This window comes from Leopardus geoffroyi, chromosome B3 (assembly GCF_018350155.1).
Source record: "Leopardus geoffroyi isolate Oge1 chromosome B3, O.geoffroyi_Oge1_pat1.0, whole genome shotgun sequence".
NCBI lineage: Eukaryota > Metazoa > Chordata > Mammalia > Carnivora > Felidae > Leopardus > Leopardus geoffroyi.
In genome coordinates this window covers 146,403,320-146,423,185 of record NC_059337.1, presented here as the reverse complement: position 1 = coordinate 146,423,185, position 19,866 = coordinate 146,403,320, and the positions used below count along the sequence as shown (strand labels likewise).

The 19,866-nt window shown below is 67.0% G+C and overlaps 1 protein-coding gene across 2 annotated transcripts; it reads right to left on the bottom strand.

Annotated features, from left to right (window-relative positions):
• Nucleotides 1-1,251: 1,251 nt before the first annotated feature.
• Nucleotides 1,252-19,046, bottom strand: ADSS1 (adenylosuccinate synthase 1). Of its 2 annotated transcripts, XM_045448439.1 has the most exons (13): nucleotides 18,792-19,046; nucleotides 11,203-11,305; nucleotides 8,957-9,019; nucleotides 8,173-8,223; nucleotides 7,792-7,858; nucleotides 6,933-7,040; nucleotides 6,750-6,831; nucleotides 5,865-5,991; nucleotides 5,131-5,285; nucleotides 3,829-3,953; nucleotides 2,953-3,050; nucleotides 1,721-1,870; nucleotides 1,252-1,639 (listed from the first exon to the last, which is right to left on the bottom strand). In XM_045448439.1, exons 1-13 carry the CDS (start codon nucleotides 18,984-18,986, stop codon nucleotides 1,587-1,589), a joined length of 1,377 nt encoding a protein of 458 aa, XP_045304395.1. In that variant the 5' UTR covers nucleotides 18,987-19,046; the 3' UTR covers nucleotides 1,252-1,586. The 2 variants fall into 2 exon arrangements, with proteins under 2 accessions (XP_045304395.1, XP_045304396.1); XM_045448440.1 differs by lacking the exons at nucleotides 11,203-11,305; nucleotides 18,792-19,046 and adding an exon at nucleotides 9,546-9,639.
• Between the last annotated feature and the right edge of the window lie 820 nt (nucleotides 19,047-19,866).

Genomic DNA, 19,866 nt, shown 5'->3' with positions numbered 1-19,866 from the left:
AAATGCTGCCGGACGGTCACCTCACGTGGAGAAGCGTGCTCCCAGGGGGCAGGGAGGAGTGTGGGGTCCAGCGTGGCTGAGAGGGTGGCTCCACTTCCCCGAAGAACCCACCCCTGCCTCCGGGCTCTTCTTTGGTCCTTCTTGCTGCATCGTGGAAGGAGATGATGCTCAGGAAACTCAAAGAGCAGTTTCTGCTGTGTTCCTCACCTCTGCCTTCAAGCAGCTGTGCTGCTTGGGGACTGGAGGCCCAGGGAAGCTGGTCGGAACCTGTTTTCCTGGCTTTCTTTCAGATCACTGGACACTGTTCTGGGCACCGTGTGGAGCGGTCTGCGAGCGTGCCTGAAACCGCAGGAGTCTCAGAACGGGAGCACTGAAGATGCTGCCACACGGTTAGCATCCCTGAGGGGTGAGCCAGCCACACTGCAGCCCGCGGCCCCTTCCTGGACCAGTGTGGTCCCTGGGAAGCAAGCACCGTGGGCACTTGGCCCATTTCGGTGAGCCCAGATGACAGTGGCAGTGTGGCAGAGCCAGGATTTGACCCCGACCGATGATGGGTCTCCCCACTGAATTCCTTCTCTCCAAAGTGATCTTGAAAGGGCGGTTATTTTTCTGAATTTACCCCCAATTCTGGAGAGTTGTTTGAGGACGCTACTCAGCCTCCAATGGAGACCACAGTGAGCTGGTTCCAGCTCTGGCCAGTGAGGAAGTGACTTACTCGGGGCGCCTGGGCAGCGCAGTCAGTTAAGCATCTGACTCTTGATTTCGGCTCAGGTCACGATCTCATGGTCTGTGGAATCGAGCCCCACGTCGGGCTCTGTGCTGACAGTGCAGAACCTGCCTGGGACTCTCTCTCTTTCTCTGCCCCTTCCCTGGTCACTCGCGCTGTCTCAAAACAAATCAACTTAAAAAGCGACTTATTCCACTGACATTTCGAGGGATGGGGGCAGGTGGTTGCAAGTGACGTGAAGAGGGGCCTGCTGGTGGCCTCCCTCCACCCGGGCAGGGAGGGCTCCCAGACCAAGGGGATGCTCCTTTAACTGCCCCCGTTAGCGAAACATCGAATGGCTGCAGGCTCTCCTACACGGGCTCCCTCCAGTTTGCCGTCTAAGCAAGCAAACGGCTTGGCTTCATGACACCGGAGACCTGCGGCACCCCCCCCCCCCCCCCCCGCCCCAGACTGTCGTCACAGCAAAGCATTAGCAGCACCTTTTAGAGTTGAAAAGCCAAAACGAAGAGACGGAACAAGACATGTACCGACCACTACCATTCAGTGGCTACTAGATTTGTTTATTGCTGAGCTCCAACCGGCCATACAGCCATGTGACAATTAACGTGCCATAAAAGTTCTCTGTTTTGAGTACTTGGGCTCATTTTAATTAGCAGGATTTAAAAAAAAAAAACAACTGTCCACAGCCCTGGCTGTCAGATGTTTGAGTCACTGTAGACATCAGTGGTTGAGCTGAAGGCTTGGAGAGAAATATAAAAGTACAGAAAATGGTTTCCCTATCTCTTCGTTTACGGCGCTGATTTTGTGGCTGATGACGCCGGATGGGACGCTGCGGACTGCCGGGGTCAGCTCTGCTTGTCTAAAACAGCTGGATCATGGAATCTCTTGATTTGCCGACACCAACCCATTTCACTGAGAAGGAAAAGGGTCGCTCAGCCCCAGGGTTTTGGGGCAGGGAGAGGGCGGGGTGGTGGCCGGGGCTCGGGCACCCACCTGCCACTCCGACGTGATTCTCCACGAACCGGATGTAGTTCTGGGCCTGCGGGGGGAGGTCCTCCCACTTCCTGGCGCCCGTGGTGTCCGCCTTCCACCCAGGCAGTGTTTCATATTCGACCTCGACCTTCTGCAGTATCTCCTGGTTAGCTGGGGAAACAAAGGGTAGGGGCTGACCCATGTCCCGAAGATGCTGGTGTCTCAGGCTGCCCATTCAGGGGCCTGCCTGCCGTGGGGCTGAGCAGCGAGGAAGGCAGGCAGCCCTGTTTGTTCTCAGAGTTGCAGGGTGGTTTTAGGACACTGGCTGTAACCCTTCCAGACCAGGGGGGACACATCCACCCAGACTTGGGTTTGCTAAGTTCTCTAACAGAACATACACTGGTGGCTCAGCTAAGGAACTTCACGGACCCCACTCGGAAATTCTAAGGGTCCTGAAGCATGAAGGGTTCCTGAAAAACTCTTGTGTCCCGTTCCCGGGGCGAGGGCCCCGCTCTAGCTGTGTGGTTCCTGGCACGTGGCTCACAGTAGATGCCAACCACCCCTTATTGACGGAAGGTGCTGGAACAAGCCGTCTACTGCAAGGGTCCTCATTCACACGCTCCCCTGGGCCCTGGATCCCTGGACTCACGCCACACTCCCGCTGTGCCCTCTCAAAGGTCGGGGACCGGTAGGGCCAGGGCACACAGGCCGAGAGGACACACGCAGCCCCCACAGCCAGGCGGCACTGGTGGGTGGCGGGTCTGTGCGCGCACGCAGGCGAGGGAGGGCCACTCCCCCCACCCCCAGCTGAAGGCAGGAAGTTGCTGGCAGGGGCACGTCCAGGTGCGTAAGTAACAGATCCAAGAAAACACGAGCCTTTGTACTTTTTAAAAGATTTTTAAAAGAACGGATGCACGGACGCAGAAACCCGTCAGGGGTTAAATGGTCTGACTGAAGACCGTGTTTTCCCGGGTAGAACAGTCCGCTTTGCGTTTGCACAGAGTCGGCCACACCGGCCGCTCGGGAGCCTCCAGGGCTCCCGGGAGCTGGGCCTCGGCAGCCAGTGCCTCAGTGTCCCCGGGGGCTGGGGCCAGCGGGGTTGGCTCCCACCTGTCAACCCTCTCCTGGGGCCAGGCCTCCCCCGGGGTGAGAAGCTGTGACTGGCAGCCGGCCAGACAGGCGCTCACTCTGCACGTTTGACGTGCAGACCCTCCCCTGCTCCAGCCTCTTCCCGCCTCGGATCTTTGCGGTACCTGGGAAATAGGGGATCCTCTTCCCGTTCAGCTTGTACGAGACACCGACTTTGACCTCGTCCAGGGCATCCAGGATGTCCAGCTTTGTTAAGGCCAGCCTGTCCAAAAGCCAACAGACCGAGGCACGCTGGAGAAGCTGTTCCGTTCGTCCGTGCCCCTTGCTTCTCTACAAAGATGAGGTGGTCCCGGGAAAACGCGGTGCAGACAGGCTAGGGAGTGGGGCCTGTGCCCGTCCTCGCTCTGCTCACCTCGAGGGCCCCCCACCCCCGGGACCCCGTTCTGGCGGCTCTTGCCCTATTTGCCCTCCGTCATGGCTCCGCCTAAGTGCTCCTCTGCGGGCAGCTGCCCCATGACCCCAGGGACTGGCGGCCTCCCCGGGTGCCAGCTCTTCCCGGCACGGGCCCCGGGCCCCGGGCTCCGTCCTGTTTCCTCCGTGTTTCCCTCCTCCCTCCCTCACGGACCGGGCCGAGAAGGCTCGCAGGCGGGTCTCCCCGTGCTTGTGAGTCCACGGTGGCCTCTGTGCCCGGCGCAGACACCCTGTCTTCCACGCTTCTGTGTCTCAGCCCCTCGGCGCTCAGAGCGCAGCCGCTTTGGCACCAGGTCCTCGTTGGGGACGGTGGCCCCCTCCCACGGCCTGACCCAAACCTACAGACCTAACGGAGGTGCTGACTCGAGTCCAGCCAGGCCCAGGCCGGCCCCCACTGTGCCCGTGAGGATGGCCGCGTGCGCCCCCGTGCGCCGGCGTAACCTGCTGCGCACGTGCTCAGCCGGCTCTGACGTGCCCGGGGAGGGGGGCCTCCCAGTCACCCCCACTGCGGCCTCGCCGTGGGGAAGGGGAGACCCTGTGGCAACAAACAGGCGGGAAGGGCTGCTCACGCGGTAAAGCCGTTGACCATGTGCGCGTATCGCAGGATCATCAGGTCCAACCAGCCACAGCGCCTCTTCCTGCCCGTGGTCACCCCCCACTCGTGGCCACGGCTCTGTAGCAGGTCCCCGATTTCCTGCGTGAGAACAGAGCGGGTCCATGGCGCCACTAAGGGGAGCCTGCACTTGGCTGCGTCTGTGCTCAACACCTCTCTCTCTGCCGCCTCCTCCCCTCTTCTCCTCTGCCTCTTCTCCCTCCTCCTTTCCTCCTCTCCCTCTCCTCTCCCTCTTCCTCTGTCTCTCCTCCCTCTCCCTCCTTCTCTTTCCCTCCTCCTTCCCCTCCTTCCTCTCCCTCCTCCCCCTCCTCTCTCCCCTCCTCTCCCTTCTCTCCCCCCTCCTCTCTCCCATCTCTCTCCCTCCTCTTCTTCCTCTCCTTTCTCTCTCCTCCTCTCTCCCTCCTCCTCCCCCTCTTCTCCCTCCTCCTTTCCTCCTCTCCCTCTCCTCTCCCTCTTCCTCTGTCTCTCCTCCCTCTCCCTCCTTCTCTTTCCCTTCTCCTTCCCCTCCCTCCTCCCCCCTCCTTCCTCTCCCTCCTCTCTCCCTCCTCTTCTTCCTCTCCTTTCTCCCTCCTCCTCTCTCCCTCCTCCCCTCCCTCTTCCCTCACACCCTCTGACAAACCCTTCCTCACACTTGGCTTCTCCCGTTGTTCCCACGTTCTCACATCCCCGGCAGGTGTGTCTGCAGCTAAGGCTCCCCTGACCGGGCCTTGCCGACCAGTGGGGTTGTGTTCTCAATGCCTCCTGAACACGCGGGTGGGGAGCAGGGCAGCCTCTTGTCCCCCCCGATGGCCCGCGAGGACAGAGGGGGAGCTGGCCCTGAGGCTTTGCGCCAGGGGCAAGGTTTATTTCTGGGCAAGATCCCCATCCCTGTCCCTGCTCCCCCTGCCCCGTGAGAGCCCTGGCTACTCCTGGACGTGGCACCCTTCCCTCCCGACGCCGGTCTTCACACGCACCTGCTCGGGACAAGAGCCGGTGCCCTCGCTGCCAAGGGCACAGGGCCATGCTGAGAAAAGGCCAGTGTTTTCCTGACGGTCCCTGAGCTGCGCCACACGGGGCGCCCTGAGGGGGCTGAGGCCCCCCCGCGCCTTGCAGTGTGTCCCGGGGACACGGTCGGCTTGAGCTTCCGCGGTGCGAGGCCGCTGTAGCGTGCAACCTCCTGTGCGCTCGTCTCTGCCTGCCTCTGCCCTTGCCCTGCGCGTCCCTGCCCGCCCCGCCTCTGTGTCCCCCTGCTGAGGCCCCGCGGGGGCTGGGGACTCACACTGATCTGCTCGGTGGGGAAGGCGCCGATGCCCACGCGTGTGGTGTAGGCCTTCACCACGCCATAGACCTCGCCTATGTTCTGTGGCGGGATGCCCAGGCCCGTGCACACGCCGCCCACGGTGCAGTTGGATGATGTCACAAAAGGGTAGGTCCCTGCAAGACAGAACCGGACGGGGGGTGTCCACCGCCGCCGCAGATCACCCCGGCCCGGGGCTGCCTCTTGGCAGAGGACAGCGGGTGGTTCAGCCTCCCCTAAGTGCCCTTGGTGGGGTCTCCAGGGCCGGCAGTCTCAGGGACCAACCTGGGGGAGCTGCCTGCAAGGGCACTGTGAGTCAGGCCGCTGTGGCTCAAGTAGGAGTCTGGGGGTGAACAGAGGAAGAAGGCTGCCCCCAGCTTGGATGGTGGGGGCCTCCCCTGCCGTACCGGGTGGCCTCGGCTTGGGTGCGGCCACGGGGTCGGGACAGGATGTACAGGGGGCCCACACAGCCGGAAGCACCGGCTGTACCCAGCCTTGCGGGGAGCCCTGGGCCCAGCTCCGGACACTCTCCCTTCCTTCTAGATCGTCTCTCCCTCTTCCGCCCTCCCAGCTGAAGCAGGAAGACTGGGGGGGGGGCGGTGCAGCATGATCATCCTCAAGGGGAGCCCCGCCCCGCCCCGTCCCGTCAGTGGCCAGCCTGGTCCCCAGCAGGCACGAAAGGAGGTCCGCTGGGAGCAGCTGGGCTGGGGACCTACCGAAATCAATGTCAAGGAGGGCTGCGTTGGCACCTTCCACGAGGATCTTTTTGGGGGTGCCGTGGAGTGCCTCGTACATAAAGTAGACGCCGTCTCGGACCATGGGTCGGATCCGCTCAGCAAAGCCCTGTGGGGGGAGGCAGAGGGAGGCTGCAGGGGGCCAGGCCACGTCCGTCCAGCTCCAGCCCCGCCTGACAGCCCGATCCTTCCAGTACTATTCCTTTCCCGCGAGGGTCCTGACCTGCCAACCCGTCCCCAGACCTGGAACAGCTCCTGGCCCCACCTGAGTCTTATCTGTGACTCTCACGAGCCTCTTTCTGCTGTCATGGGCTGAACTGTGTCCCCCCAGTTAATCTGTCCAAGTCCTGGCCCCCAGCCCCTCGGAATGTGACTGTGTTTGGAAACAGGCCTCTAAAGAGGAGATTACGTTGAGGTCACTGTGGTGGGCCCCAATCCAACGTGACTGGCATCCTCATCGGTTTGTCCCTGTCCTCATTCACAGCCTCCAGCAAGGACTGGAAGGAGCCAAGATCCCAGCCTTGGAAACTTCTGGAAGGGCTCTGTGCTCTCCTCATCCTGTCCCTGACCCCATGCTGCCCCTCTGAGTCAGCAAGGCCCCCTATACCTCATGCCCCAAATAGGACGGGGACAGCCTCTTTCTCCAGTGCATCCTGGGAAACTTGCCCTGTGGGAAAGCGAGGGGCCCAAGTATCCCCTGGCGTCCCGAGGGGACCCTCCTGACCTGGCCGGCCCAAGGTCCCTAAGAAGGCCAGCCGCCCCATAAGAATGCCCTGTGACAGCGTGCCCCGCGAGCGTTCCGTGAACGTCGGACAGGGCGTCGCGCCTCTGGCAGGCTGCCCGCCGTGCCAGGGGTCCCTGCTCTACCTTGAGCCTTTTGAGTTGACCTTCAACATCCACTTCCAGGGTGGGGAACATGGACCGGTGCTGGTGAGCCAGGTTCTTGAATCTGCAGGGGTGACAGTGACTGCGACCCCTCGCCCCGCCTGGGTGTCCGCGCCCCTCCTCACTAGCCACGGGCCCCCCCCTGGGCTGCGGACGGCTGGGTACCTGGCGGAAAATTCGTCAAAGTCCGACAGGAGGTCACAGATGCGGAGGCCCGTGCGCGCCGCTTTGGAAGAGTAGGCAGGTCCGATCCCCTTCCTGGTGGTGCCGATACTGCAAGATGGGGCGGCCGTGAACACAGGGAGCCCGGCCCCGCAGCCTGCTGGGGGCCCGGGAGAAGCCCGGACGCTCAGGGCCCCGGGCCGGCACCCCTAGACCCCGGTTTGCACCCCTACAAAAAGGGGAGAGCTGGGAGGCGCGCTTCCCAGCAGTAGCTCCTGGAGTCGGGGGCCGCCTCTCCAGGATGGGGGTGGGGGAGGGGCTGGGGCCCCGGAAGGTGGTCCTGGGCCAGCCCTAACCCTCCCCTCGTCCCGGGCCTTGGCTCTAAGACATCCTGTCCGCGTTCGGCCCCGGCTTCCCTCTTGCGGGGCACTGGGGCTGCTGCCCTGCGGGTCCGCCCCGGGCTCGGCCGACGGGACGCTCAGCGCGGCCACCTGCTGTGACTGCGTGTGAGCGCGCGCGGTAGGCGTGCGCGTACCCGCGCGCACGCGTGCGGCAAGCGAGCATGCCACGTGACGAGGCAGGACGGCCACGGCCTCACCCTGTCCTGACTTTGAGAGCCGGCCGCTGGCACGCTCTGGCGAGGGGCTCTGGAGGCCGGGGAAACAGCCCGTTGGTGCTGGGGGGGCGAGGGTTTGGGCGCCGTGGCGAAGTGGCGGCGCGCGCGCGCGCGCGCGCGCGTGTGTGTGTGTGTGTGTGTGTGTGTGTGTGGCGGGGCGCGGTCCCGGTGGCTTCCAGCGGACCTCGGCCCCCTCTCCGCACACCCCGGGGCCCCCAGACTCGAAAGCCCCCCGGGGACACTCACTTCTTCCCCTCCTGCGCCTGTCGTTGCACTTCCTGCAGCCCGTCCACCGCCTGGTGAAAGTCAAACACTGCCCGGCCAGGCCAGGGTCCCCGGGGGGAGGCAGACACAGGGTTAAGGGCCTCGCCTGCGCCGGCCCAGCCGCCCGGGACAGGTGGTCCAGTTTGCAAGGGGACAGGCTAGGATCTGGCCGCTGCCCAGGCTCACGCGTCACCGCGAGTCCCTCGGGCCTCAGCGTCCCCATCTGTCGATGGGAACGGCGACCCCCACCCACTGCCCACCTTCGAGTTTTCGAGAGGGCCCCGTGGAGCTACGGGGCCCAGCGTCCCGGGGAGGAGGGCCGCGGCCGCGTCATGGCTCCTGTGGCAGGTGGGTGGAGCTTACCCAGGTGGGCGCGGTCGGAGATGATGAGCCTTTTCTCCCAGTCCTTCAGACCTGCGGCCACGGGGCAGGCGGTGAGCCTTCAGGGGCAGCTGGCCCAGCTCCCTCCCAGGGCGAGTCCCCGGAGGTCACCAGGGGCGTGCCCTCCCCTCCTGGCCTCTCTCCCCGCCGAGGGCCCCGGAATCTCCCGCCCCACCCGGGACGCCCCCCACGTCTCCCTGCGGGGCCTTCGTCCTGTCACTTCTTGCTGCCCACGGCCCAGGGTCAGGTTCCCGTTGACTCTTCTGGCTCCTGCCCTGAACTCGAGCCCCGAGGCCGAGGCACGCTTCCTCCTCGGACCCCATCGGGGTCTCAGGGCTGCGGCCTCTAGACAACCGTCACGGGGCGCAGTTGCCCAGACACCTGGCCGGTGGCCTCGCTCTAGCCCCTCTCTGCCTCCTGCCTCCGGAAACCACATCCTTGCCTGCAGGCGTGGCGGGCCCAGCGGTCCCCAGTCCTGGCTGGGGGGCTCCGGCCAACTCCAGGTCCCAGGGCCCCTCCCTGACTTCCTGGATGTGACGCTCCAGGGCCACCTGTCCCCCGTGTCGTGAAAGCGCCTTACAAATACTGGGACCCACAGCCAATTTGGGGCCTTAGGCCGCCCTGCTCTGTGCGTCCTGGAGCGGAGTCCGGCTTTCTGCAGGGGCAAGGGCAGCAGGAGGCGGGTGGGGGGCCCGGCCGAGTCGGGGAGCCCCCCCCCCCCACCCCAGAGCCGGGCCAGGGTGAGCGCGTGGGGACGCGGACCCACCTTTCTTCTCATTCTTTTCCGCTTCTTCGAACAAGCCGGGTAAGTGGACGACCACCCCATTGCCTGCAACACACGACAGGAGACTGGATGGAATGGCAGACCCTGGCGAATTCGGCGAGAGCGTCATCAAGCGTGCGCGCTCACGGCAAGTGCGGTGAGAGCGCCATCAAGCGTGCGCGCTCACGCTCCCAGCGGCCGTGTTCGCGAAGCCGGGCCCCGGACGCGGTGAGCGGGAAGCCGACTGGGCTCTGGCCGCGCTGGGAGCCTGCGCAGCCGTACAAAGGGAGGACGTTCGGACCTGCTACAGCACGCGGACCGCGGGGACACGACGCCGAGTGCAACAGCCCAGTCCCCAAAGGACCCACACAGTGTGGCCACTCACACGACGTCCCCAGACGAGTCAGATTCGCAGAGACAGTAAGTAAAAGGGGGTGCCAGGGGCTGGGGATGAATGTTTAACGGGGACAGAGCCTCAGGCTGGGAAGATGGAAAGTTCTGGAAACGGACCACGGCGGTGGGTGCGCTACAGTGTACACGTGCTTGGTGTGCTGAGCCCTGTGCCTGAAGGTGGCCAAGAGGAGAAGCTTACGTTCTACGTATTTATCACGGTAGAGACGACAGGGCCCAAACAAGACAAAAGCCAACACGGAGCGTTTACAGGGCCGGACAGCGTTTGGTGGTCGCTGCGGCGGGGGCGGGGCTCCAGCCAGGGGCGTGAGGGAGCCTCTTGGAGCGATGACAGTGTCCTAGGGCTGAGTTGTGGCGGCGGCTGCGCGATTGTGGCGAATTTCACAGCACGTAAATTACACTTCAGTAAAGCTGCTCCGGTTGATTTGAGCAGCGGAAAAGCGGGAGAAATGCAGCCCCAACCGTGCCCGGACCGACTGGGGCCTCCGGGGAGCCGAGCCTTCCCTAGCCATACGACGCTGGAGTGGGATCCACATACATGCTTTACACGGGCAGGGACCGAGGCCCAGAGTAGGAAGGTGGCTGGCCCCAGGTCACATGGCGCGTTGGTGTGGGGTCCGACGTGAAACGCAAGCCCTTTCCTCTTAGACCGGAGGCAGTGGGGCTGGGGCAACTGCTGCCTTCCCATGAGGAACCCCTCCTGGCCCGGTCCCCGCCAGGGCTGGCGGTGGCACAGGCTCGGCCAAGGGAGACGGGACACAGGTCCAGGTGGGAGTGGCTCCGAGCCTATGCGGTCCGTGCCCAGTACAAAAGGTCACCTAAATGCCACGGCGTCCTGAGATGGCCACGTGGCAGGGGCCCAGGCAATGTCGCAAGCTGAGGGGCAGCTGTGTGAACTCTGGCACGTTCTGCCCCTGCCCAAGCACGCCGGTGGCTGGGCTGAGCCCTGCCGTGCTGCCCGGTGACCACCCAGCCTGGGCTCCGGCTGCTGGCCCCCGCCCGCCCCAGCTCCTCAGCGGCAGACAGAGCTCCTCTGATGAAGCGGTGCCTCCTTGGCCTTGCTTCCCGCCAAGTGGGGCCCGGGGCCTGGCTGCAGCAGGGCCTCGGCCTGCGGGTTGTCCCCGGGCTGTCCTCGGCCCCTGCAGGGCACCCGAGTCTGCACTCCTGCAGCCCTCTCCTCTGCCCAGCCTCGCCGGACCACACACGGCCCCTCAGCCCACACGTTCCTTCTTTTCCCCGACACCGTGCCCTCACTGGGCTCACACGCAGCTGCAGACTTCACTTCCCAACTGGGGAGGGGCGGATACGTCACCGGTGAGGTCCTGCTAAGTCGTGGAAGGAGCCGGAGGAAAAGTCCGGAGGGCATCCCGGGGGCCTGGCCGGGGCAGGGGGGCTCAGGCTAAGAGCTGAGGGCAGGACAGGCAGTCCAGCCCAGTGGCCGGGAGGGAGGGGAGGGAAAGAGAGGCAGACAGAGACAAAGAGACACAGAGCGGGAGACCCCAACGTCCTGGAAGGGCCGCGAAGGTCCCGGCCCGGAGGGCGAGCCGTGCTGTGGGGAGCGGGTGGTGAGGAGGCTGGGCCTCCACGAACGCACACACACGCTTGCCTGCACACGTGCACGTCCCCGTCCACGCGGCACACTTGCTCGCACTCACACACGCGCAGGCGTGCAGACGCTCACGTTCACGCCCACAGTCGCAAACGTGCTGGTCCCTGCGGCCCGGACGGGCCTCCCGCCGCCCCCTCTCCGTCTGGCCCAGCCCCACGTGGCACCCCGGGCCCATCTTGCCGGCACACTCGGGACCCCAGGCTGGCGGCTGGGCACGGCAGACACTCACCGATGAAGGACACGGCCTTGGTGTTGATGATGCCGCTGGGCAGCAGGTGGAAGTCGTACTCCCTGCCGTCCACCACCACCGTGTGGCCCGCGTTGTTTCCGCCCTGGGGACAGAGACCCGGCCGAATGTGCGGGAGCCTCAGGGCTTGGCCCTTCCCTGGGAGGGCCTGCCAGCCTCACTCTGGACCGGCTGCAGACAAGGTGCTTGGGGGCTGCCTCCCCCAGGGTGCACGGGACACCCTCCACACTTGGACTTGGGGACTCTGGTGTGGCGGGTGGCTCTGATCCGGGTCTGGGGTGCATCGGGTCGGTGACCCACTCCTCGGATGAGGTGCAGGGGCCTGGCCGGGGGACTGGGTTGGAGAGGGGCTGGCCCAGCCGGTCCCCCAGCCCCCCAGGACCCCCCTCGTGGGCAGGCCCCTAGGAGGCTGGCTTGGCAGAGGTCCCACAGAGCTGCTGATAACCCCGCCCCACCTGTGACCCTCTCTGGGGGTCCCTCCTCTGATGCGGGAATGAGGGGCCAACCCTCCCAGGAAGCGCAAACCCAGACAGGCCCCCACAGCTCGAGCTCTGCGGTGTCGGAGCCTGGTGCCCACCTCTGGGGCTGGGTGAGGCACAGGTGAAGTCATTGGTCAGCGGGGCCAGCGCTCCCACCCCCTTAGCAGGGGCCCCTCCTTTCCCGCCCTTTCGGCCTGTGCCTGGAAAGGAAAAAACAATTCCGAGGCCAGCCCTGTTCTGGGGACACCCAGGTGACGGTGGGCTCGGACTGGCTGGGGTGGGTGGCCAAGCCGGGGGAGGCCAAGCCCCAGGAGGGAGGCCCAGCCTCCTGTTCCCACCAGCAGAGGGCACTGTGGGCACCCCAGCGGCCCCTGGGGCGGGAAGCCTGCTGGCTGGTGCCCCGCTTCCCCCACCTTCCTGCCCTGATCTCCACAGAAACACAGGCTTATCCATCGGGCCTCTCCCTGCCGGCCGCTGTGCTCCAGCCTTGCGAAGGGGGGGCCGGGGGCCACGGTCTTGCCCGCCCCAGGCAGGTCTGGATGCCAGCAGCCTCCTCCCCCCACCTGCCTCCCAGGAGTACCTGATCCTTCCATCCCTCCACACACAGCCCAGGGTGGGGGGTGGGGGGCACGGCCGGGAGCCTGGGGGCGGCGAGGGGCAGACACGGGAGACCCCCCAGGCCAGAAGCTTTCCCTCCTGCGCCTCCCATCATGCATCAGTGCGACTCCCACGCGCCCTCCACCCCCACTCACCCCTGTGAGCTGTACCGACCGTCCCACACGGCCCTGCGAGAAAGCAGTTCCACGTGGGGCCCCCCCGACTCCCCAGCACCCCGCTTATTTAGTGCATGTGGACGGTCTTTCTGGGTCTGCTGCTGCCCGGACACGGTGTGGAGGACCCTCTCTAACAGACCCCTGGGGTCACCACGACCCAGGACCGGGCCGTGTCCCCAGGTGCTCTGAGGCCGGCAGGGGCCGAGCTGCCCTGGGACTTGAAGGCTGGTGGCTGTGGGAACAGACCGCAGGCTCCCGGCAGATGATGGGGGAAAGGGATGGGCTGCCCTGTGGGGAGCAGACAGGAAGGGTGAAGGGGCGGTGGGGGCCTGGGAGCCCAGGGGGGTGTCCCGCGCGCAAGGGCAGGAGGGCAGCACCAGGCCGCAGGGGGCTCGGGACAGACACGGCGCTGGGAGGTGACCCGGGTGGGCTGCTCCAGAGGAGACAGGGAAGGGGCCTCAGAGGGGCCGTGGGAGGGAAGGGGGATGAAGACAGAGATGCTGGGGGGCCGGTGGTGGGGGAGGGGAGCGGGGGCAGAGGGCTCGGCCCCAGAGGCACACGCCGTCCTTGCTGTGCCCCGGCCTCGGCACCTGTGTGCTGCACACGTCTACGCGCACCGGACGTTCACGCCCCGTCACAACCGCCGCCACAGGAGGGGCGCCCGGGGGTGTGGTCTCCACTGGCAGATGGGGCCACTGAGGTCCCCAGGGAAGTGACCGCAGCAGGATCCAGGCTGGGCTGGATGCAGGCCCCACTGCCTCTCTGCAGATGCCTGCCCCCCCCCCGTGGCCGCTTCCTGCCTGCCCCAGCTCCCTCCCAGACACCCCCCCTCCCTCCCCACTCTCCCTGTGCCCAGCACCAGGGTCAGCTGGCCCCAGGATACACACACACACACACACACACACACACACACACACACACAATGAGAAGCTCCTCACGCACACCCCACCTTTGTTTGGGGTAAACACGGGTACCTAGGAACCGGCACAGGCCGTCGTGGGCCAGTGGGCGTCAGGTGACCGCTGCCAGCTGCAGGGCCCAGGCTTCAGGCCACAGTTCTCTCCCGGGGGCAGAAGCTAGCCCCAGGAGGCCGCGTCCGGGGCCTGCTGGCCTGCAGGGAACACTTCTGAGAGCTCCAGGGGGACTGTCCCAGAGCCGCCCCGGTCTGTCCTCCCCCAGGTCACACGCAGGCCGCTGGTGAGGTCGGGGCAGGAACACCCCACCTGCCCTCCTCAGGTGGTGGCCCAGGCGCCGTCTGTAGTCCGCAGGCCCCAGGACGGCTGGGCCAGGGGGCCGTCGGGCTGAGGGGGCAGCCCCACACGCTCCAGCCTGGTTTGGAAAACCGCTTGGAGGGAGGAGCTTGTCCAGGGTCCAGCGAGACGGGTGAGGACGCGTGGCCGGCCTGGCCGCCTCCGTGGGGACTGCCTCTTGGGTGGCCCCTCTCGGCCTCCCTGTCCCAGGGGGCAGGTTCTGCCCTGGGTGGGGGGGGGGTTGAGCGAGGACCACTCCGAACCTCAGGGCGGCTGGGGTGGGGGGTGGGATTCCCAGACCTCGACTCCACTGCCTGAAGCTGGCCTCACCCTTCCTGGTGCCCCTGGGGGGCTGGCCAGTCAGGTGGGAGCTGGGCACAGAGGCAGGGCTCGGGGCAGCCTTAGGGGGCTCTGCCTGCCTCTGGGTCCTCCCTCTGTGCTCGAGCCTCAGGTCGGGCAGAGCTCCAGTCCCACTGCCCCCGCCCAGCCTATCTGGTCACTCCTGGACACCCCTGCCAGCTGCCTCCCTGGAGGAAGAGATCTAAGAAAGGGGGGCTTTCTCACTCCTGGACACAGGAGCAGAACCAAGGCCACGGCTGGCCCGCTAGGGAGTCTGGCCAGATCTGACCTTCCCATCCCTGCAGGAGCCCAGCAAAGGCGGGGCCCAGGCCCAGCAGGGAGCCTCTCTACCCGGCTGCCTGGGCTTCGAGTGTGAGTGGCGGCCGTGGGCCGGACAGCGCAGACCCCTCTCCTGCCCCATCTAGAGAGCGGGCCCCGCCCCCTGTGCCCTCCGCCACCCTCCTTGGCATCTCAAGGCTGTGCAGCCCTGAGAGCCCGCTCCGGGTCCCCACCAGGCCCCCGAACCCGGGGGACAGAGAGCCCGTGGGAGCCATTTTCCTGGCGCCCTCGGCCCCTCCCTCCAGGAGGCCCCTGCTGACCCCCTGAGCCCCCCTGGGGGCCATTTCCGGGCCTGACGGACCTGCTTCTGCTGCTCCCCTGGGCAGGCAGCCGTGCCCTTTGAAGAGCAGGCCCCGGTGCCCAAGTCTGGTCTGGCACCCGCGGGCCTTGGGAACGCGGAGGGGCAGGCTCTCCCGGAGCAGAGGGACCATCTGCTGTTCAGGGATGTCACCTCCTCGGAGGCAACGGCGGGGGGGGGGGGGGGGGGGGGCGGGCTGGGAGCGTACGGGGGGGGGGGGCAGTGCGAAGGAGAAAAAATGCTCTTGGGACGTCACCCCCACCCCCGGCGCTGTGGCTGCTCCTTCTCCCACACCACCCCTGCCCGGCCGCCGGTGCCTCTCCGCACCCCTCCTGGCCGCCACGGTCCACACCCACGGGGCTCCGCGTGGCCGCCCTATGGAGGGGGACTTGTCACCCACACGTGTACCGCTGCCGTCCAGCATCCGTCCCCATCCCTGCCCCCTTTTGCCAGCCCTCGGCCCCAGCACCCCGCTGACCTCTGACCTGCCAGGGCCCGACCCCTACGACCTGTTCAGCCACCACTCCTCCCGTTCTCTCTGAACCCCCAGCTACCCGGGTCCCCACGCTGCTCTGGATGGCTCATTTGGCCACAGTGCCCCCTCGGCCCCGGTTCCTGGGGAGGCACCAGCCTGGCCGTCCGCCCTGCGATGCAGCCCCCTCTTCCCCGCCCCCACCATCATCAGCATTGAGGGCCCCAGGCCCCTTCTCCCCGCCAACGTCCCCCATTGTGTTTCTCACACAGCCTTGCCCCCATCCCTGCAGCCAGAGCCTGCCTCCCAGTCCGGCTCACTCTGGACGGGCACCGCCCCTGTCGGTCCCCAGCCCTGGTCCAAGTGCCCGACAAGTGAACAAAGGGAGGGAGTGAGCAGGGGCGGGTGGGGGTGGGGGCAGCTCCTCAGAGGCTGCGGGGCCCCTCCCGGCCAGCCCCCAGAATGCTTGGGGTCCGCTTGGGTGTGGGTCTGGGTCCTGGGCTGCAGAGCCAGGTTTAATCAGGCTCCTGCACGACACACGGCAAGGGGCCGGCCCTCAGGGGGAGACGCTGGCGGCCGCAGCCCCGCCCGTGGGGGAGACACCCGGTTCGCCCTCCTGTGCGCAGCTTCACCCCGTCTCTATCTGCCTGCCGCGGGCAAGCTCCTTCACTCGTTCACTCATTCAACCCAAAGAGTTGCCCTCTGCTCAGTGAGGCTCCGGGTGGGGGCTGGGAGGAGGGAGGTCCTGGGCTCCAGGTGGGTAGGCGGGCCTCACCTGCCCGGGCCACAGGGGGCTGTGTAACCTGGGGGGGGGGCCCCCTCCAGAGCCGCCGCTGGGTGGTCAGTGCCGTCAGAGGATGCAGACTTGTAGGGGAGGCCCGCTTCTGGAAGCAACCCCGGGCGCTCCCGGCCCCCGTCCCTGTGGAGGGCCCCGGCCAGCCTGGGGTTCGAGGGGAGGCGTCTCCGGATACCCCCCGGGGAGAGGGGTCCCAGAGCACCAACAAGCCGCAGGGCGTGGCCCCTCAACCACTGAGGGGACCGTGTGCAGCCCCAGGCCTTCCACCGCCGCTCGAGGCCCCCGGCCCTTCCCAGGAAGTGACTGGCTGGGCCAGTGGAAGCCGAGAGACCCAGCACAGCACCCTCGCTCGTACTGAGCACGTCACACACGGAGCCCCGTTTACACCGAAGCTGGAAGGAGGGAATTTTAAATCCTGACCTTGGCGGTCCTGGGCAGGGGGCCCCACAGCCTTCTGACCAAAGTAACTTGGGAGGTGGAGGGAGGGTTGAGCGTGAGCCCCTGGCTCTGTGGGCCTGGGGCCGAGTCCAGGCTGGGGGTGGGATCAAGCAGCAGGAAGGACGCTGAAAGAGGGACCCCGGAGGAGGTCTGAGGAGGTGTGGGGACTCATAGGAGGGGCCAGCAGAGCTCACAGGGGGGACATGCGAACTTGCGTACAGAGAGCAGAGGCCCCCGGGGCTGTTGTCACTCGGTCCAGAGGGAGCCCGCCCCGCCAAGAGCAAAGGGAGGCCCCGGGGGACCCAAAGCAGCACCCCAGACCCAGAACGCTGGGTGCGGACCAGGCACTGTGGGGGGCGGGGGGCGGGGCGTGAAAGCTGGGAACACACAGAGGCGGGCGCGAGGCGTCTGTTCAGCGTTCAAGTGGCACGGAAAACAGCAGCGGAAGGAAGCCAAGCCTGAGACCCCCGACAGTAAGGAAGGTCGTGGGGGAGTCCTGGGGCGCCGACCACGGGCCCCACACGACGGGTGGGAGAGAAACAGGACAGCGGTGGGGGTGCAGGCGGCCTCAGACCACGAGGGCCGCAGAGGGCTTCCCGGCCGTGCTGAGTGCGAGACGGAGGAGACAGGCGTGCCGGCCGAGGACGGTCGGCCGAGCAGAGGCCGGGTGGCGCCAGTCAGCAGCCGCCCCGCAGGACGGCCCCGGGGCCCAAGTGACGGGCCAGGTGACCCTTCTGGTCACTGGGGCTGGCCGGCTTCAGCCCTTCCCGGCAGCCACCCAGACGGGCCCACCGCACGTGCCCGCCGCCCGCTTCCCTGGGCCCCTCGCTCCCACGTGCTGCCCGGCTCCCGGGGTCACGGCTCCGTGTGGCTCCGTGCACCCGGTGGCCGTGACTTTGGGCTTCGTGCGTTCGCACCCCGAGTAAGAGGCAGCCTTCCCCAGGGCAGAGGCTGGCGCCTCAGCAGGCAGCCGGACGCCAGGGCCGTCGCCACGGGTGTGTGGCACACGCGAGGGCCCACACGTGCCGCTTATTCCCATTCCTCAACTTCTCCGGGCCTCACTTTCCCCGCTTGTCAGGAGGCTGGAGGGGGGTCGGGTGGGGGCGCTGGGGCTCCTACAGGTGTGAGAAGTCAGATGGGGGCCAGCCTGCTCTGCCCGTGGCTGGTCCCGTCCGGGACTCTTGCTAGTGATGGACGGGAGAGGGCAGGGCCTGGCCTGCTGACCCAGGTGGCAGAGCAGGGAGGCCCCGCTCCAGAACCGTTTCCAGAACGAGGAGAGCCCACAAAGGCCCCCGGTCTCTTCAGGAGGGAGACGGGCCAGAGACAGACGCGTGAGGCTCCCTGGGGCCGGCAGGTTACACGGAGGGCCGTGGCGCCGTGTGCCCAGGAGCAGGGGGACAGGAATGGGTTCGCTGGCCAGGCTCAGGGCACGGAGGGTGGGGGCCTCTCACGATCCCAGGAAGCACCTTCCGGGAACCCACTGCCCGGAGGGCACAGGAGTGGGCACAGAGAGCGGCTGGCGTGTGCCGAGAGCCAAGCGTTGGGCTCACCCTTTCCCCGGGGGGCATGCCCCAGCCTGAGCCCTCCCGGCAGGGGCCAGGGGATAAGGCTACAGACCAGGCAGAGGAGCTCAGGGGTGTCCCCTCCCCACTTGGAGCAGCGTTTCTGGGCATGGCTCCAAACCGCAGCAGAGCCAAAGCACGAAGCGTAAAGCCCACCCGTCTGTGCCCTGAGCTCTAAGTTATCCGGTCAGCAGCGTGGCTCTCGCTCTGGTACAGGGGCAGTGGCTCCGAGGGAGCGGCCCGGAGGGAGCCCATAGCTGGCAGTGGCCACCCGGGGCCCCTGGGGACAGAGCCCGTGTCCGGCTCCCCGGTGGCGCTGCCAGCCCCTGGGTCACCCTGGCCAGCCGTCCGTGGCCCCCCCCTTTCCCCCTGAGTCTGGCCGGGACCCTCCTTGCCCCTGGTCCCTCTTCCTCCGGGTCCTGGCCCCCTGTCCTGCCCTTGCCTCTGCCTCCTCTTGGCTGATGCCCCAGGGCCACCCCGCTGGCCGGCCCCCGTGCCAGACCCAGACAGGATGAGAAGGGAGGGTGTCTCAAACCAGACAGAAGCTGGGGGCGCCACCCCACCCCACCCCACGAGGATCGGGTGTCCCCAACTCAGCACTTGTATTTATAGCTCTGCCCTGGCCCCCGGCCTTAAGGGGTGGGGCTGGGCGGGGGAGGCGGTCCCTGGGGGAGGGGGCGGGGGAGGGGAGTGTGTGTGTGCGCGCGAGGGTCGGGGTGTCCAGGAAGGGAAGGTATCCAGGAGGCGTGGCCAGGTCAGGGCGCGGGAGGAGAGGGTCCCCGGGAGCGGGGAGGAGGGGGGGGTGCTGGGGGGGGGGGCCCGCACCTGGCAGCGGCTGATGATGTCGGCGTCCGTGGCCAGCAGGTCCACCACCTTGCCTTTGCCCTCGTCCCCCCACTGCGCGCCCAGCACCACGGTCACCCGGGAGCCGGTGGCCGCCGCCTCCTGCTGCAGCCGCCCCCGCTTGACGCCGCCCGAGCCGGGGGGCCGGTCATTGGAGGAGGCTCGGGTTCCCGACATGCTGGTGCGGTCCTCGGCTGCGCTGGGCCACGGGAGGGCCTGGCCGCCGCACCATTAAAAGGAGCCGGCCCGGGGCAGGGGGCGGGCCGGGGGCGGGCCTGGCCGGTGCGGTGGCGCGTCTCGGTGACCTCCAGGCCGCCGGGTCCCGCCCCCCGCCCGCCCAGCCACCCCCGGGGAGCCGAGTTGGGCCGCGGACGCTTACTCATGGAGGTGGGGGCACAACGACGGCGAGAGCGCTCCGCGGTCCAGGTCTCTCCCTCGGGAAGGCGGATGGGGACGTCTGCGCTCCCGGCCCCGAGCGGGGCCTGGGGAGCCCTCCACCGGCTCCCCACCAGCCTCCGACCTCAGGGCTTTAGCGACTCTGGGGGGCCCTCTCCAGGGTGGGGGTGCGGCTTGTAAAAGGGGAGCCGTGTCCTCACACCGCACCTGGGGGGGGGGGGCTGCATCTTGGGGGCTTGCAGCGCACCTGCCTTGAGGTGAACCTGGGTCCCTGGACCCAAGCGCGCACTCTGGTGGCCAAAGGGAGAGCGCGCGGCTGTCCCCTCCCCCAGCACGCCCACGCATGCTCTCAGGGGCTTGGCGTCCAGCACGGGGCAGGCAGGCCCCCCCCGGGCTGTGCTGCCTCTGGTCCGCAGGGCCCGAGAGTCCAGGGACACAGGACCGGCGATGGTAGCGTCACCTGGCCAGCAGAGAAACAGCCAGGGATGCTGGCCAACCCCCACACGGCCACGGTCTCCAAGAGGCTCCACTCGAGACACCTTTCCTGGCCCAGCCTGTGCAGGGACTGGGTTTCCAGACAGGATTTGCATCCCATTGCTGGGCTCCCGTGCTCCCAACTGGGTGCCCTGCGTGGCCTCCCGGGAATGCGCCACATCCTGAG

Bases quoted from the DNA above. Each gene is read 5' to 3' on its own strand.
- ADSS1 (XM_045448439.1), bottom strand. From the start codon at position 18,986: ATGTCGGGAACCCGAGCCTCCTCCAATGACCGGCCCCCCGGCTCGGGC. The intron at 8,224-8,956 runs GTGGGTCCGCGT...CCGTGGCCGCAG, and splicing joins GGAAAAGAATGAGAAGAAAG to GTCTGAAGGACTGGGAGAAA. The intron at 5,992-6,749 runs GTAGAGCAGGGA...CTCCCCCCACAG, and splicing joins GTCAACTCAAAAGGCTCAAG to GGCTTTGCTGAGCGGATCCG.